The sequence below is a fragment of the Chanodichthys erythropterus genome, chromosome 21, assembly GCF_024489055.1.
Source record: "Chanodichthys erythropterus isolate Z2021 chromosome 21, ASM2448905v1, whole genome shotgun sequence".
Taxonomy (NCBI): Eukaryota; Metazoa; Chordata; class Actinopteri; order Cypriniformes; family Xenocyprididae; genus Chanodichthys; species Chanodichthys erythropterus.
Window position 1 is genome coordinate 25,011,070 of NC_090241.1, and position 16,681 is coordinate 25,027,750.

Genomic DNA, 16,681 nt, shown 5'->3' on the forward strand with positions numbered 1-16,681 from the left:
TAAATTATTAAATTAAAATATATAAAATATATAAAATGTGATGAAGTGAGCGGTTATCGTCACATAGCTCTCCGTTCCCCTGGACGTCCACCCGTCTGTCGTGAGCGCAACAGAGGTTGCTCGGGATAGTTCATCCACAACTTTTTTCTTCTCCTGCTCATAAAGATCTGGCACAATCTTTTCGCTGAAGTGGGTGCGCGACGGGATGTTGTAACGTGGCTCAAGCACTTTCAGCATGTGTTTAAAGCCCTCGTTTTGCACAACCGAACATTGCCTCATGTCTGCACCTATAAACACACCGATAGCGTTTGTGATGGCTTTAGCCCGGTCTGATTGTGCAACAAGGGGTTGCTTAAATGCCGCGGTGATAAGCGGTTGTTGAGCAGCCTTCGTTTTCACTCCTGTCAGTGAAACACCGGTGTGATGTCGCTTCAAATGTGTGGCCATGCTTGATGTGTTTCCACTGTCATATGGCTTTCTTGTGCCACAGTGCCTACACACCGTCACGGTTTTATCCACTAACCTCTTTCCTTCATCATTATATTTGACAGGGAAGCCAAAATGCTCCCATACAGGGGATTTAAATGACGCGGGGCATTCAAGCTCCTCCGTTCCTCCGCTCGCCATGACCACGCTGTGTGTGGACTGAATATGCGCACAACTTTTTTTTCATAAATCAATCCGCGGATCACGTGTGTGCCGAACTGAAGATATTGATCCGAACGGATCACGGATCAATGATGATCCGTTGCACCACTACTGTCCACATAACTTCACTCACATCAACCGACGGGCCAGGAGAATTGGAGGCTCTAAAATGTGAAATGGACCGAAATTATAGCAGCAGCTGTGGTGCCACGGAGGGCCAAGTCTGTGGTGCGGTGCAGCTCAGCGACTACTTCAGGAGACAATCCCTACTCCTGATCCAATTTTCTTTGCAGATATGTCTGCAAAACATCCATTGTGTGAAGGGCACCACCTGCCTGATCAGCACCTTGCCATTCAACCGCAAGTTGGTCTGTAACTGTTTAGATGGCAAGACCGAAGCCTTCAAAGAGGATGCATCACTCTGCAAGAGATAGCTAGCTAGTCTCTTTGACGGGAGACCTTCATGTTTCCCTGCTCATTTAATCCTTCCACGTTCACAGAATTTGAAAGTGGAAAAGTAAAAATGCGTGCTAAATACGATTTCTTCCAGGATCTCCCCACCACAGTATGAAGATCCGGGAGAAATGGCATTGAGTCTACCGCGAACAAATTCCTGTTTCTCACTGTCCTTGCCCTCTCCTACTACTTCCAGCTCCTCAGAGCTAGACGGCTTCAGCAACATGCTCTCTGCTAGATCTAAAGATGCCAACGAATGGGCTTCCTGATCAGATCGTACGAGCTAGCAATCGAGGATCGAGAAAGAGAAACACATTTCTGAAATTTCTCGGCCAGCTCGAATCTGTTATCGACACAATCTAAGTCTCCGCGTTGTCATAGCAGCAGCAGAACCCGAACCGCAGGGTGCAGATACTTGTCCCTAATCCATCGAGAAGAGGGCCAAGTGTGAGCAGAGCTTCCTAACTGTGAATTTGTCACAGTGAACACCTCATGCTCCGCTCTCAAGCAAAACAACACAAAGATCGTGGGTGTCCTCAGGTGTCATAAAACAAGGACACGGAGGCATGAGATTTCTAAAGTATTTGCTGCTTGTTTTCTCCATAATTCGTCTTCGTTATCACACACTACAAACAAACGGGTCATAAAGACAAAAAAGTTTAAGTATAATACAGGTGCCTTTTTATGCTCATGGGCGCTCAGCTTGTGACGTCATGGACTGCCATCAGCCAATTAATATTTTGGTGTGTGGTTACATAAGGGCATTCCCTATAGTGTCAACACCAAGATGCAGCACAGAAGTTCCACTTCAAAAGGAAACATGTGACACTGAAGACTGGAGTAATGGCTAATTCAGCTTTGCCATTTACATTTTAAAATATATTAAAACAGAAAACAAAAAGTTATTTTGAATTGTAATAATTTTCATAATATTACTGTTTTTAACTGTATTTTTGTTTGAATGTGTGTATAAGCCATACTGCCAATAATGAACAGTCTTTTGTCTACATCACTTCCTGCTCTTGCCTAAAGAAGAACCCCACAGCAGTGGTTTTGGGCTTTTAGAAAGACTCCTCAGCAGGAGAGGAGGAATAAGCTGGTGTTTGATAAAAAAGAAAGTGAGGGTGACATTTAAGAAAGCTGAGCTGGAGGTCCAGATCTGACCTTCAGAGGTCTGAATGTAGAGCCTTTACTAACACACTCACCACAGTGACATGTGCACTGACCTCTCTTTGAATTCTGTTTGTCCAGTGCGGATGAAAAATTACCACCTGGGTGAAAATGGATCTTGCATAAGGAGAAACCTGGCATTTACATGTACATCAAACAAGCAGCTCTCAGAAATTTCAATGAAGTGGTTGGTCTGAAGGGCATTCTGGGTAAAGGCTAAAATTCATCCTGTAGAATTTCAAAATGTGACAACCATCAGCAGCTAACACAAATGCAGCACATCTAATAAAGCTGTTGACATTTGAATTAGTGTCACCCTCTGAAATAATGTGACTGTGCTCTCTCAAGCTGTTCGGGTGTCTCAAAACAATTAAAAAAAGAGAATTATTTAACCATGATGAGGGATGCAATGTATTGTAACCTTCACGTCTAACATAACTGAGCTGTCATGTTATGCAACTGCACTCAAAAAAGACTCTTTCTGAGAGTTGAACATCACTTATGCACAAACACTCAAAAACAGTCTAACTTACTTTAGGCTGCTGAGCTTCCAAGGCCTTCTTTCCATCCCATGCCCAGCTGCGTTTGGTAAAGTAGTTGACTGTGGCAAACTCAATAAGCGCTGAAAACACAAATGCATAGCAAACGGCGATGAACCAATCCATGGCGGTGGCATACGCCACTTTGGGAAGAGAGTTGCGGGCGCTAATACTGAGGGTGGTCATGGTCAACACTGTGGTCACACCTGTAGAAAATCAAACACAGATATTAAGAATATTATAAGATAAGAGATCACTAAAGCAAAATAATAAAATACACTACTGGTCTAAAGTTCAGAATAATTATGTTTTTGAAGGAAGTCTCTTGTGCTCACCAAGGCTGCATTTATTTGATCAAAAACACAGTAAAAACAGTAAAATTCTGAAACGGTCACAATTTAAAATAACTTCTTTATTTCACATTTATTCCTATGATGGCAAAGCTGAATTTTATTCTGCCTTTATGCTGGTCTTCACTGTTAAATGATTCTTCAGAAATCATTCTAAAATGCTGATATGGTGCTCAAAAAACTTTTCTTATTAAAATCAATATTAAAAACAGTTTATGCTGCTTAATATTTTTGAGGAAACCATGAGATAATACAATCGAGATAAGATACGATCTCAAAATCAATGAATGAATGAATGAATACATTTATTCAGAATATTAGAGTTATTTCTGAAGAATCCTGGGAAGTAATGGATGCTGAAAATTCAGCTTTACCATCACAGAAATAGAAGCAGAATAAGCAAAAAGAAAACAGTTGTTTTATATTCTAATAATATTTCACAATATTACTGTATTACTGAGACTTCTTTCAAAAGCATTAAAAAATCTTAAATTAAAAATATAATAGACAATATAATCTAAATTAGATATCAATTAAAATTGGGTATCAATTTAAAATATGTAAGTGTTAGACTATAATTTACTTTTTTAAATGTATAAGTGTTAAACTATAACTTCTTGCTTTTAAATGCTTTTAAAATAAAATGATTTGTGTGCCGAAAATGATCACAGTAATCCATCAAAATCTTTTCAGTCATTTTGTCAATTCCGCTACCAGTAGTGAGCAGGGATATTTTGTCTTTCATCCAACATAATTCTTTTAATATTTAAAATACTTTGTATGAATAAAATATTGGTTCATGAATCATACACTCATCTTAACAACAAAACAAAGCAAACCAGCTGGGAATGCTGATATTAAGATCATTTCATTCCCAGAAATGCACTTTAAAGAAAAAATAAATGTACAAAAGGTGGGAGTGAAGGGTCAAACACAGCAATGCAGTTCAAATATAACAGTTTTTAATATCTAAGATGCCCTTGGTGTGACATTATTATTATTTAATTCTTTATGTAAAACACCTGAGAATAGTTCTGGTGAATTGCTGAAGGAGCGGAGGTGTTCTGTCCCTGTCAGAGGGAGATCTGCAGATTGCCCCAGGCAGCGGACATAGAGACCTTTAGACATAAATAGCTATGGTACTACAGTCTCTTAGGCACACGGCTCTGGGATTTCTCAGCCTCAGGCTATGCAAATAAAACACTGTCACATGCGCGATATCAGCGAGCGAGCCTTTGAGCCTCTGTTCATGGATATTTGTATATGTATGTGTGTGAGAAAGTGTTATGTTTTGATGTATCCTTTGTTGGCCAGTCATAGAGATGTTGTTTGCGTGGGCATATTCCTTGTGGACTGTCTGCTCGCTTATTATTGCTGATTATTGCCAAGATACAATTCAAGGCCTCAGAATTAAATGGGAATGGCAGTGTGAATTCAGAAACAGTCATCTGAGTGGATTAGTTCTTCATTCCCTCTGATTGCATCAGTCAATTCTGATTTCCATTTTGATGAGAATTATCGATGTATCAAGCAAAACATTAACTGATGGCCTAAAGGAACAATAGCTAAGAATCCATACATGTTACATGTTAGGTAAGTGGAAAGGGAATATATTTATTAAAGATGCTCTGCATACAGTCAGGCTTTGGGGAGTAAATATCTTATGCTATGAAGTACACTATAGTGAGTTTTTAGAGGTGTAATCAGAGTGTGTGCTTTTGTGTAAGAGATCTTTAAAAACTGGAGAAAGTTATTAGCATTATCATAACTTTTTAACCAATTACATAAGCTATAAATTATATACAGCTAATTTTGGATTTACTCATTAGATGAAGACCTGATCCATGTAGAATATAACTTTTCTAAATTAAAAACTCAGTCTAAGAGATCTCTAACTTATGGGTAGGGTTAGGTTTAGGGGTAGGAATAGGGTTAAGACTAAATTTTCAGACTAAAATGTTGTTCCAGGATCAACAAAATGTTGACCTAGGAACACATCTAACTCAGCAATATCAGGACGTGCACGTGGTCAGTTGTCAAATCGCTCCAATCACTACCATTCTCCTATTAGACACGGGACATATACGTGGCATTGCTCGGTAAGTATGCTCAAACTGCTCGCAACCGTCTCTCCCCATTATAAGCATGAGCATATTACTGTGCACCTTCTGGTTGTCATGTTCTTTTGTTTCAGATTACTAAGGCTTTCAAGTCCCGGCTGGCATGGACCTCACTGCTGAAAGACACTCATCCTCATAACCAAGCTACAGTATAGACGTCCCACTGCCACATATACATGATTACCACTGTTTGCTTTTAAAGACATTACTAAAGTGTCTTAATTGTCTATGTATTTCCAAGCTGATGGTTCTGGGGGGTTAATGTTAAAGCTCTTGTACCACCATAAGGAAACATACTGCCAAAGATAAATTGTGTTTCAATAAACCCAAGTAACTTGCCAAAGTGGTCCTGTCTGAAATATGGCTAATTTGTGATTTCTCAATGAAGAAAGATGTGTCCAGAATTAGCATCAACCAGCAAGGCTAACAGCTAAGCATTGTTATTTTTAACTAAAACTAAGCAAACTATGAATAATTTGTTTTTAATGACAAAAGTATGTGATCTCAACATGGCAGCTTCCATGAGGGGGTGACCCGATCCATGTTTTTTTTTTTTTTTAAATGCAGAAGGAAGCACTAACCGAAGACAGTCCTGGCAGGGACAGATTCACGGTTGAGCCAGAATGAGACTTGGGACAGAATGACAGTCATGAAGCAGGGCATGTAAGTCTGAATCACAAAGTAACCGATTTTCCTCTTCAGGTAGAAATGGGCCATCATGACTGTGTATTGACCTGCAGGGGGAACAATGAAACAGAAGAAGAATAAATGGGGCAATTCCAAGAGGGTCATCGCACCATCAGTGCTCGGGCCCTAACGAAATGAGAGGGAGGATGAGAATAGAACACAGTGATGGAAAAATAAGTAAGAGAAGAAACAAAGGGACTAAGAGAGGGAGGGATAGAGTGTGATTAAACTCTTGGGGGGATAAGTGCAAACCAGCTGAGAGGTTTAAAAAGAAAATGAGAAAAAGAGAGAGAGAGAGAGAGAGAGAGGTGGTGATACACAAGTCAATGGAAGATTGAGACATAATAATACGAGATAAATCAAAACAATTGATGCGATTATGGAATTTTCCAACAGTACTGTCAGTATTCTTACAGAGTAAAGGGAAGCACTTTGACTTCCTGGTTGGTGGTCTCATTAGCACCAAATAGTGGACAGTTACTGTAATGTCTGAGCACAAAGATGATTTAACTGTGTATTAGTAAAAAAGTACAACATGATATAATAAATCACTTAAAGTAATAAAAACTGCGATGGATTGAATCATCTAAATAAAAATGACATTTATGGTCTGTTTGAGAGCTGTCACACTGTGCATTAGAACATGGTGAGGTAAATCATTAACTGGAATAAAAAAGAGAATACAGAGTGAAAAAACATTATATATCCTGTTAACCAAGCGAAGATTGAATTTGAAGCTTTTTTTAAAAAAATCCTTTTGAGCCACAGTCTGATAAACTATAGAAAATCCACTGATGACTGCTGCTTTCTCCTGGCAAAATCGGATTTTTGTGTCCCACTAATCCCTTGTCACAATCTGCATCCTGCAGGCTTCTCTCACACACACACATATACACACACACACACTCGTCTGTCTCTCGCTCTTTCAATAGTTCCATCCATTCTGTCAGGCCAGGCCATCCGTGTTTAGGATATACTCTTTCTCAGCACGCAGAAAGACAGTGAGGGAACAAAACAAGGACTAAAACAACATAGTGAAAACGCAAAATCTAGTCGGGATCAGAGGGGATAGATCAAGTGGATCAGATGAAGAAGACGACAAGCTGTTGAGCTTTGGAAGTCAAGGAAAAGTTTGAACGAGGGCCCTGGGGGCAAAGATGTCCTCGTCAAGAGGGGCTCGTCGCATCCCCTTCGGCTCGCTCGCCCCTTTATTTCAATGACAGGGAAGAAAGCACAACTGGCAGTGCCCCATTTCAGATATTCTGCCTTGGATGTGCCCTGCGGGGTGGGAATCTTCTGAGAGCTGCAAACATGCGACTGTGGTGGATTTTACTGCTTAGTTTTTGGAGTGTTTATGGAGAACTCCCATTCATAGCAGAGAACAACGCTGCCATGCTAGTCAACTGGTGAGTGGTTTGCTTTTCTACGCTCAAAGAAAAATAACAGAGAATTGAAAGTCGACAGGGATCAGCTTCTAAATCAATTTGAAACAGTTGGGAAGGGCAGGTGCTATTTTTCTGGATGGAAGTTCTTATTAATAAAAGGTGACAGGTTATCTGGATGTCTTTACAGTGTGGGCCATGTGATTGAATGTTGACATTTCCACCGGAGATAATTTCACCCCTGTTTGGCAGACTCTAGAAAGCCTTTTTTTCCCTCTTTTGCTCTTTCTTTCTTCTCCACTGGGTTTTCTAAGTTGAGCTAATGACCCTGCGTTCATGATATGAAGTCCCTGTGGATCTATTTCTGACTTTGTAAAGAGGTTTGCACCTCAGATTAGCAGCGGTAATGACCAGCTGACCTTTGTCCTGCAAGTCAGCCAGAACAAAAAATTGGAAGGGGGGAGGATCTCCCAGAAAGGAAGGCTGTGACCTAGGTGCTTGTTTCTAAAAAAAACCTTCTGGCTACCTGATGACAGCTGGCAAACTTTTGATGTGTAAATCAATAAAAGAGAGATGGCTCAGCAAGGTTTAAAACATGACATGGTTAGCGCAGTTGATAGTGTCTTCCTAGCTCATGATCAAAGTATGATAATGTCTTACTGAATATGACTGTATGCCAGCTCAGCACGGTTATCCATATATGTACATCCATAAAGGCGGAACAAGGGGAAGCCCCCGACCCCCACCCCCATGCTTAATGATTACAAAGCTAGAGGCAGCAATGATATGAGTGTATTACCAGCCCTCTTTACATAACCGAATTAAGCAGATGCTGCCTAGGCCCCCTTCTCCCCCTCGTTAGGATCCCATGTGTCTCTTGCCGGCTTGAGCCAATGGTGTCTGCCCGACGTCACATGGTAAAAGCACAACTGATGGGGAGGCACAAGGATTAACCCTCCAGGCCCAATGGCTCAGGATAAGTGTTGTTTTTTCCCCTCCCTCTCTCTCGCTCTTTCATCTTCATCTCTTCCTGTACTCTCGCTGGTCCTAGAGACAGCTGGCCATGAGTGGGAGGTGTACTGAAATCCTCATCACTCATTTGTCATCCAGCTTGATTTGAAAAAGCTATAATCACCGAAGGGCTATCACTTTATTTAAGAGAGACAATGTCACACAATATGGAACAATAAAACTGAAATGGTGAGATGCAACACATCTTCTTCCTGAAAATAATGCATGAGATGCAACAGGTAGATCAGGTAGAAGATCAGATGAACTATGAAAAAAATATATACATATATTTGACTTACTAGCAAGTAAAAAGAAAAAGTCAGTGGACAGCTCTATAATGAATTGCAATGTGGACTTATAATGAAATTCATGAAAAATAAATAAATAAATAAAAACATTGTGTGTATAAAACTATGAAAATAGACAAATATAATAATAACAATAATATTGATTTATATGATTTTTTTTAAAGAAATGTGACATTTCTCTGAAAGAAACATAATACAAAATACAGTTTCGTGGGCAGTAAGAATTATTTATGGGCATTGTATTTTCTCAATTCAGGGAGATACTACAAAATGTGTTGGACTCTGGTCCTAACGGTGAAGTTGATTCACAGATCTGTTACCAATTGACTGACTGACACCAATTACTACGAATGGTATTGGGTCAGACAGAGTGGCTTACCTCTACTTGTGCTGATATCTTCTGTACCAGCCGAGTGGCCAATCAAATGGTATTGGTTGAGACGTGACCCTTCCTCTGCCACTACCACAGATTTGCCAGGGCCTTTAGTCCACTTATACACAACTTCTGAGATAGGGTAGGCATCTGGAAAAACATACAGTAGTTTACACTTTATACCTGCCACAAAGTTAGATTATGTAGTGATAATGGCTTATTAACCAGACATAGAAGATTAGCTCAAATGTAAATGTAATCTGTTCAGTACCATCTTTAAATAAGGTTATATAAGTGCTACTCACTCTTGATTGTACAGTCATTGTCAGTTTATTGCATTGTGATTTGCATGCAGGCAAGTTTCATTTCTCATATTAAGCAGGTGCTGTGTCTACACCTGTCAATCATGGGGAAATGTCTGCTTCATCAACAATGTGTATCTGCCAAGTGTAGAGCTGGGAGTAATAAATTTAATCATCTGAACCTGTGTTGAATAATAGGATCAGACCATCAGGTTTAAAGAAAGAGATTTTCACAAACAGCTACACCTAAGTTGAAGACAACAAGATGGAACACTTCAGGCCCTATTTTAACAATCTAAGCACATTGTCTGAAGCACATGGCACAGGATGTCCGAATCCACTTTTGCCAGTTTAAAGACGGAAAAAATGGTCAATGCACCATTTACTTTAGATCAGGTTTTTGTTGGTCAATGGCGCAGCCGTATTCAGTTGACATTTTTCAGGTTTCAGACCAGACGCCCATGGGTGAACAGAACAGAACATGGGTGCTGGACGTGAAAATTATAATTGCGTCTGGCTGAAACAAAAAACAAAACAAAAACAAAACACTTGCGTCTCGCCTGGCATCGCATTGAGCCGGGTGTATGATATGGCCCTTCAAGTGTAGCACGTCTTCGTTAAATATATGTTAAAAAAGTGTGTAACCTTATATTCTTTGTCCTATACAAAAAAACAAGGGCCACTAAATCTAAAAGCAGGCAAACCTCTGATAATATACTGATCCACAAATATACATTTTCAATTATATTTTGTAATTTAATTCATGTATTTAATTTAATTATTTAATTTTAAATAATAGTATTTTAGTAATATTAGTGTACACACTGTAATCAACATAAGAAGCGATTTAACACAATATGAAATAAAATTTTCAGTAGATGATTGTGTCACATAAAATAGCTGCAGCTTTCTTTTCACTCAATTCTTTTTCACTTTCGCCCCCTCCTTCCATCGTGACATTCAATCTTGAAACAAAACATTAATCCTGCCACTCTCATGACGGATGTCTCCATCACAATTAAGATTGACTTCGACAATCTAGACTGAGGGATTATTCTGCCAACCATCTACACACACACGTTTGTTTTTGTGAATTGTGGGGACATTCCATAGACGTAATGGTTTTAATACTGTACAAACCAAATTTTCTATCCCCCTACACTATCCCTACCCCTAAACCTACCCATCACAGAAAACTGTGAACATTTTTACTTTCTCAAAGAAAAAAAACATTCTGTAGGATTTATAAGCCTTTTGAAAAATGGGGACATGGGGTAATGTCCTCATAAATCACCCTCTCCTTGTAATACCTATGTCATACCCATGTCATTATACAAATTTGTGTCCTGATATGTCACAAAAACAGGCGCACATGCACACACACACACACACACACACACACTCACAAAGACCTACAGTACATACCCCTAGATACCCCTGACAAATTCCTGCAAACTAATTTGAAGTTCAAAAATTGTCTTCCACTGACTATTGGAAAATAAAACACGCTATCAATATTGCTACAAGTCTTCTGACTAAATCATGATTAACACATAACACATGACTAACCAGATGCTCCTCTGAATCAGTACATCTACTGTACTTTTAGGAAGCACTCAAAGACAGTTAATGGTTTTTACCAAAAAACTATGCCATATTTCATTGGATAGTTGCAGAAAAGAAGAGTTTAGCATATTGAAATAATGTAATATTGTAATGTTATATAAGGAATTTTAGGCAAGTAGCTTCTGGGCCATCCTCAGATACTTCTCAGAATGGACAGTCCACTTGAGGACAAGTCCACACATTGCCTATTAAGACTCTGTAGGGAACCTGCCAAATGAGACTTTAAAGTTAATACTGAGTACTTGGACAGAGAGCATATTTAGGAAGCTAGTGCAAAATGCTGGCAAGTCCTATGATTTTCTATTCAAAAGTACAGCAATTTATAAAACATGTATACTGTACATTGTTAACACACTTTTGGGACTGATGTATGTTTAATGTTTACTGTAAAAAGTTCACAGGGGGTTTTATTCATGAAACATGAGCAAAATACTATAATATTTTTGCATTCAAATCAATGATTCAAAACAAAAATTCTGTTTTCCATGAATAAGGACCAGTGATTTTATAGAAAGTTAACAATCTCTCTAAATTTCTTGTTGCTAAACTACCTTCCTCTGGGATTTTTTTTTTATGTTGCTATAGTGCTAGTTCCTCTACAAGCTTTTTCAATATTTTCATATTTTCAGTATGTTATCATGCTGCGTTATCTCCCTTTCCTTTTCTACCCATTACTGCTGTCATAATTATTGTGCATTTATGGTATAAATCTTTACCAACTATGTGTGAAATTTCAGACTTTATGAGAAACCACAGACTTTTTTTAAGGTTAGATATCAAAAAGAAAAGTGTTTGAAGCTTGGTGCAAGTTCAGGTGGGGAGATGAACATAATGAGTGTCAAGACAGTATTGGTACTAATTATGGGTGGGGACTGTAAGTGGATCTAATTGGATTGAATTTGGTGGACATCAGCTGATCCTAATAAGCTCTGAACTTGTATAAGTTAAAATGGAAAACTTTGTCAAGTCCAATACTACACTAAAAAATGCTGGGTAAAAACAACCTGAGTTGGGTTGAAAATGGACAAACTCTGTGGTAGGCTTGTTTTAACCCAGCGGTTGGATTAAATGGTTGCCCAACATGCTGGGTAGTTTTAATTAACCCAACTATTGTTTAAAAATGACCATATGGCTGGCTTAAAATGAACCCAAAATAGGTTGGAAATTAAAAATCAGACACATAATTACTATAGAGGCAACAATAATCATCAAAAGGTGAACATTTATTAATAAGCAATTTAATAAATGTTTATTGTTTAATTATTATTCATTAAACTTATTAACAAATGTTCATTTATTAAACATTAATACATGTTAATTTCCAATATACTTTTGGTTTATTTTAAGCAAGCAAAACAGTAATTTTTAAACAATAGTTGAGTTAAATAAAACTACCCATACAGGGGTGTGTTTGCCAAAGCAAATTATGGTCGCAAGTTCTGTCGTTACCAATAAAGTTCAAATGGACTTACGACCATAGTTTACTAACAATGCTTTCGAGACACACTCCAGGTTGGGCAATTTTTTTCTGGTTTGTCCATTTTCAACCCAACTTGGGTTGTTTTTAACCCAATCGCATTTCAGGGGGGTCCCACTGTATAAATCACATTCCGGGGGGGGAAATTAGCGTTTTTGGAGGGCTCCCCTGGTAAACTTCACATTCCAGGGGCTAAATATCATGTTATTTTGGGTCGATTCAACCCGTGGACATGAAACACCACCCGTGGCAACAGTGTAAAAGTAGCCCAATTCTCTGGGAAAACTGCAGACTTGGCAACACTGCTCCAGTTAGCAAGTGCTTTCGGTTCAAGAGTGCAAAACATTCAGTGCCTTCAGCCTTCCGCACTGATTGGCCGGACTCGTGACTCCCAACAAATCAGATGGGCGGTGGGCAGAGCTTGCTCTAGGCCAGAGAGTGGTGCGTTCGGAAAGAGGTGGCTGCATCAGAGCCAAATAAATATAATTAAATTATTTTATCTGCAAATTGGTTTTGAAAATGACCGATACCGAGAACCATAAAAATGCTGAATATCGGCGCCGATAATCGGTCGGCCCCTAGGATTTAGTTTTTATATTATACTCAGATGCTCTGAGAGGTTTTATACTTTTTTATGACATACTGAAAACAGTGTTTGATAAAGCAAAGGAAGTGACAAGGTCTAGCAAATGGAGGACAAAAATATTTCTCATAGGTCAAGTGTTCAAACTTGAGGAAAACAAAATGTAGCTCTTCATTAAGACAGGGTCACCACAGCCCACAGAGTGAATAGCCTGTAGAATCACCTTCTTACTCACACATGACTGAAACACTTAAAAGAAATTGTTCAGTGAGATTGGAATGTCAGGGTTTTCATTTTGCTTGTGTGCATCTCTGTACAATCTACTCTTGCTTTTAATGTAACATTCAAGGCCTTTCAGCATTTAAAATCAATGACAATGTGAAGTAACTGAATTAGCCTCTAGGTTTCTTTCAGTCTCTCTCTTCTACAGTATACTTATAAAAATCAGCACTCAAATCATTCTTAAAAAATGACAATCTCTAAAAATTAAATGGCTAAATTAATAAAATTCAATCAAATTAAACTAATGTTGATAGTATTTTGCCGTTATTGTGATTAAACTTCTCTGTAATTGAGTAGTAGCTACATTCAGGAAAGACAAAGATTCACCAAGGAAATTTTCCACTATAGCCTGAAACAGTGGCCTTTAATTAACATTGCTATTTAAATATAAAGACTTTTTACTCCCAGAATGACATGAGTAATATAAATATAATCATGAGTAATATAAACTGCGAAAACACATCACATGGTGAAATTTTACCTTTCACAGGTTTCAATACCATATGAAAGCTGGATTCGAGCCCTTTCCAAATCTGTTTTTACTTCTTTTTATAGCTTGTCTGTAACAAAAGTTATCTGAAGTTGGCTGATCGCTATGATTTTCAGGAACGGTATTTTGAGAAAAACAGCTTTAAATAACTGTCACCCCCTTTTTTGCATAGACATGAAAATGCACTATCCAAACATAAATGGTCATAATTCAAGAATGCTTTGGAATATAGACATAAGGTTGGTCTTGTTTTAAAGAAGACACTAGTCAAATTATTGTAGAAGTGAAATAAATTATGAAAGTGAAATTAAAAAAAAAGTTATAGAAGTTTATGTCTATGAAAATGTAAAAATATAATTGTTTATATTTTATAATAATATATTACAAAGCATGTTTTACTCTTAAACTGCAAGAAAATAAAAGCCAAAAATGTCAACATTCCAAATTTTAGGTTGAAATATTTCAAAAATTAGCTTTAGGTAAGATTTTGTTTGGGTACAGTACCAAACTTTTCACTAGATGACACCCAAGCTCCATATCTGACCATTTAAGGGTGCCTCCATTTATTTTAGTGATCTGAACCATATATTTCCACATTTTCATACATTTTATGAAGTATACATCCTATTCAGAAGTGATATGGGCAGTTTGGCAGTATTTGATTTGAATTCAATCTCTAATAAAACACAATTAGAACATGTGTGCTCATTATAGCTCCGTTGTTTTCTTGTGATATGGGCAGTCTCACAATAACGTTGTATTAGAAAAAAAAAAATCTTTGCGTACTGTAGTTTATACAGGACTGGTGGGAAATTTGCATTAATACACCTTCATTCTACATGTTATGTGGTTTATTCTGATAAGTGAACTGTCTTTGTAGTGTTAAGAGAGGGAAAGCTATGGCCTTTTTTTTTTTTTTTTTTTTTTTTTGGTTAGCTAGGAGACTGGGAGGCTCAGAGACCAGCTTAAACCAGCTGAACACCAGCTAACCCAGGCTGGGAGACCAGCTAAAACCAGTTACTTCCAGCTTAAACCAGCTAAGACCAGCCAACCAGCTTAGGCTGGTTTTAGCTGGATTTTTCAGCAGGGCTCCGCTGGGTGTGTTCTTAAACAGTAGTGTTAGAGACAGCCTTGCCACTATAAATCGATATTTTTCTGCACTGAACAGGCTAATTTTAACGTTTTCAGAGATGATAGACAATATGTTATAGAATGATAATTTAATGAAAACCCAATTTTGACCAAAAAAAAATACATTCAACCAATTTTTTGACTTTACTGAAAACGTTCCATCGCGACATCTGACGGGTTTTCCCAGATTGCATTACATTTTTGCAATGAAATAACATAAAAATAACACTCTCTCCTTTCCTACAAATTCTGCACCTTTCAACCTGTCCCTAAAGCCTGTCTTTTTTATATACATCAGCTAGCATCATTTTTAGCATCATACAGAATATGTTTGTGATTGTAAGGTTTGGTTGTTGAAATGCTTGTTGAAATGTCTGTGTTTGGATGGATTTTGAATGATTTTGCATATGTTAACTGCCTATTCTTTAAAAAGGCCTATATATTGATAAGTTATTTTGTAGACCAGCCTCATATTGTGCATCCTCCATTGCTAACCTATGCCTTAGCTCATTTCTCTCCCAAAACTCTCTGGGAAGAGATATATTGGATTAATCTGAACAAAAATATGATTCACCATTGGGGACCTTTACAAGGTTGAATCATCCCACAGTAATCTTTGGTCTGTATATAATCTTTTGAGGTGAATCTGGCCTGCATGGCACAAGAGCCCGAAGGCTGTATTGCAGTACAGGAAGTGCCAAATATGCAGTATATTGGTACTAATGTCATAAAATAAACCTTAATGGACATGACAAAGAGTGAATGTCAAAGAAAGAGATACAGAATGAAGAATATGGAGTGAAAGACAGAGATAAAAATATCAGAAAATTGCAAATTACTGTTGTTGTAGCTGAATAATGACTGCATAAATGATGGCTCATCTAGAAATCCTACATAGCTGTACTTGTGTTTTCTCTCCAAAGTCTCTATATGTAACTAACATATCTCCATTTATTCAATTGTCAAGAAACCATGTAATAAGTGGGTTAATGTACAGTCAGACAGTCATTTAGAGAGTTCAGAGCTCCTAGACAGTCTCTTTCATCTCAACTAATAAAATAATTTCAACGCAAATCAATATTTCATGTCAAGCCATGCAATAAGTGGGATAATGTGCAGTCAGCCAGTCTTCACAGCAAAATATACCCTCTCAGGGTGATACAAGACTCCTCAGCTTCACGTCATGGGCTATTTTTTGATAATGACCCTTTGACTATACATTAATCCTGAATTCAAGCCTTTGTACAGGATTCACTCAAGATGCTTACATGTAAAGGATAATACCCATAGCCAGAGATGATTGTCTGCGTCTCTTTGAAGAGCAGAATATTCCTTCTGAAAAGGCTCCACGTTAACATAATGCACACAATAGTTTCACAACTCAAAACTGTTGTCGTTTATATGGGCAGTGTTGCCTTTCTCAGGCATTTTGGTTGAGATGACAGTTAAAATCAGGCGTCTGTCACTGTTATCCAACCAGCCAAACAAAAGCTGCTAAGTGCAGACAGAATTTATATAACCCTTTACATAACACAGCACAATACTTCAAGTAAACACATTTGTTGTGCGATTTACAAGTTAAATCACTAATTCTCTGCCGCCTGGATATCGAGTAACTCTTGCAGGGAAAATGGCGTTAAACAAGTCTGTGAACTCGAAGTAAGAGTATTCCTAAGTCCTAATGAAGGCTAAATTTTCAATTACCACCTGACAATGAATAATTAATACCATTTGAGACATTTGAGA

The 16,681-nt window shown here is 38.0% G+C and overlaps 2 protein-coding genes across 2 annotated transcripts in view; one reads left to right on the forward strand and one right to left on the reverse strand.

Moving 5' to 3' along the window:
• gabra5 (gamma-aminobutyric acid type A receptor subunit alpha5) overlaps nucleotides 1–16,681 on the reverse strand; it is a 34,743-nt gene that overhangs the window by 2,919 nt on the left and 15,143 nt on the right. Inside the window, exons 8-10 of the mRNA XM_067374831.1 lie at nucleotides 9,051–9,194; nucleotides 5,865–6,017; nucleotides 2,808–3,019 (exon numbers count right to left, since the gene is read on the reverse strand). Coding sequence (XP_067230932.1) covers nucleotides 2,808–3,019; nucleotides 5,865–6,017; nucleotides 9,051–9,194 — 509 coding nt within the window. The remainder of the gene's footprint in view (nucleotides 1–2,807; nucleotides 3,020–5,864; nucleotides 6,018–9,050; nucleotides 9,195–16,681) is intronic.
• The window catches only part of gabrb3 (gamma-aminobutyric acid type A receptor subunit beta3), an 83,209-nt gene continuing 73,809 nt past the window's right edge, over nucleotides 7,282–16,681 (forward strand). Inside the window, exon 1 of the mRNA XM_067374828.1 lies at nucleotides 7,282–7,376. Within this exon, the coding sequence (XP_067230929.1) occupies nucleotides 7,282–7,376 (95 nt within the window). The remainder of the gene's footprint in view (nucleotides 7,377–16,681) is intronic.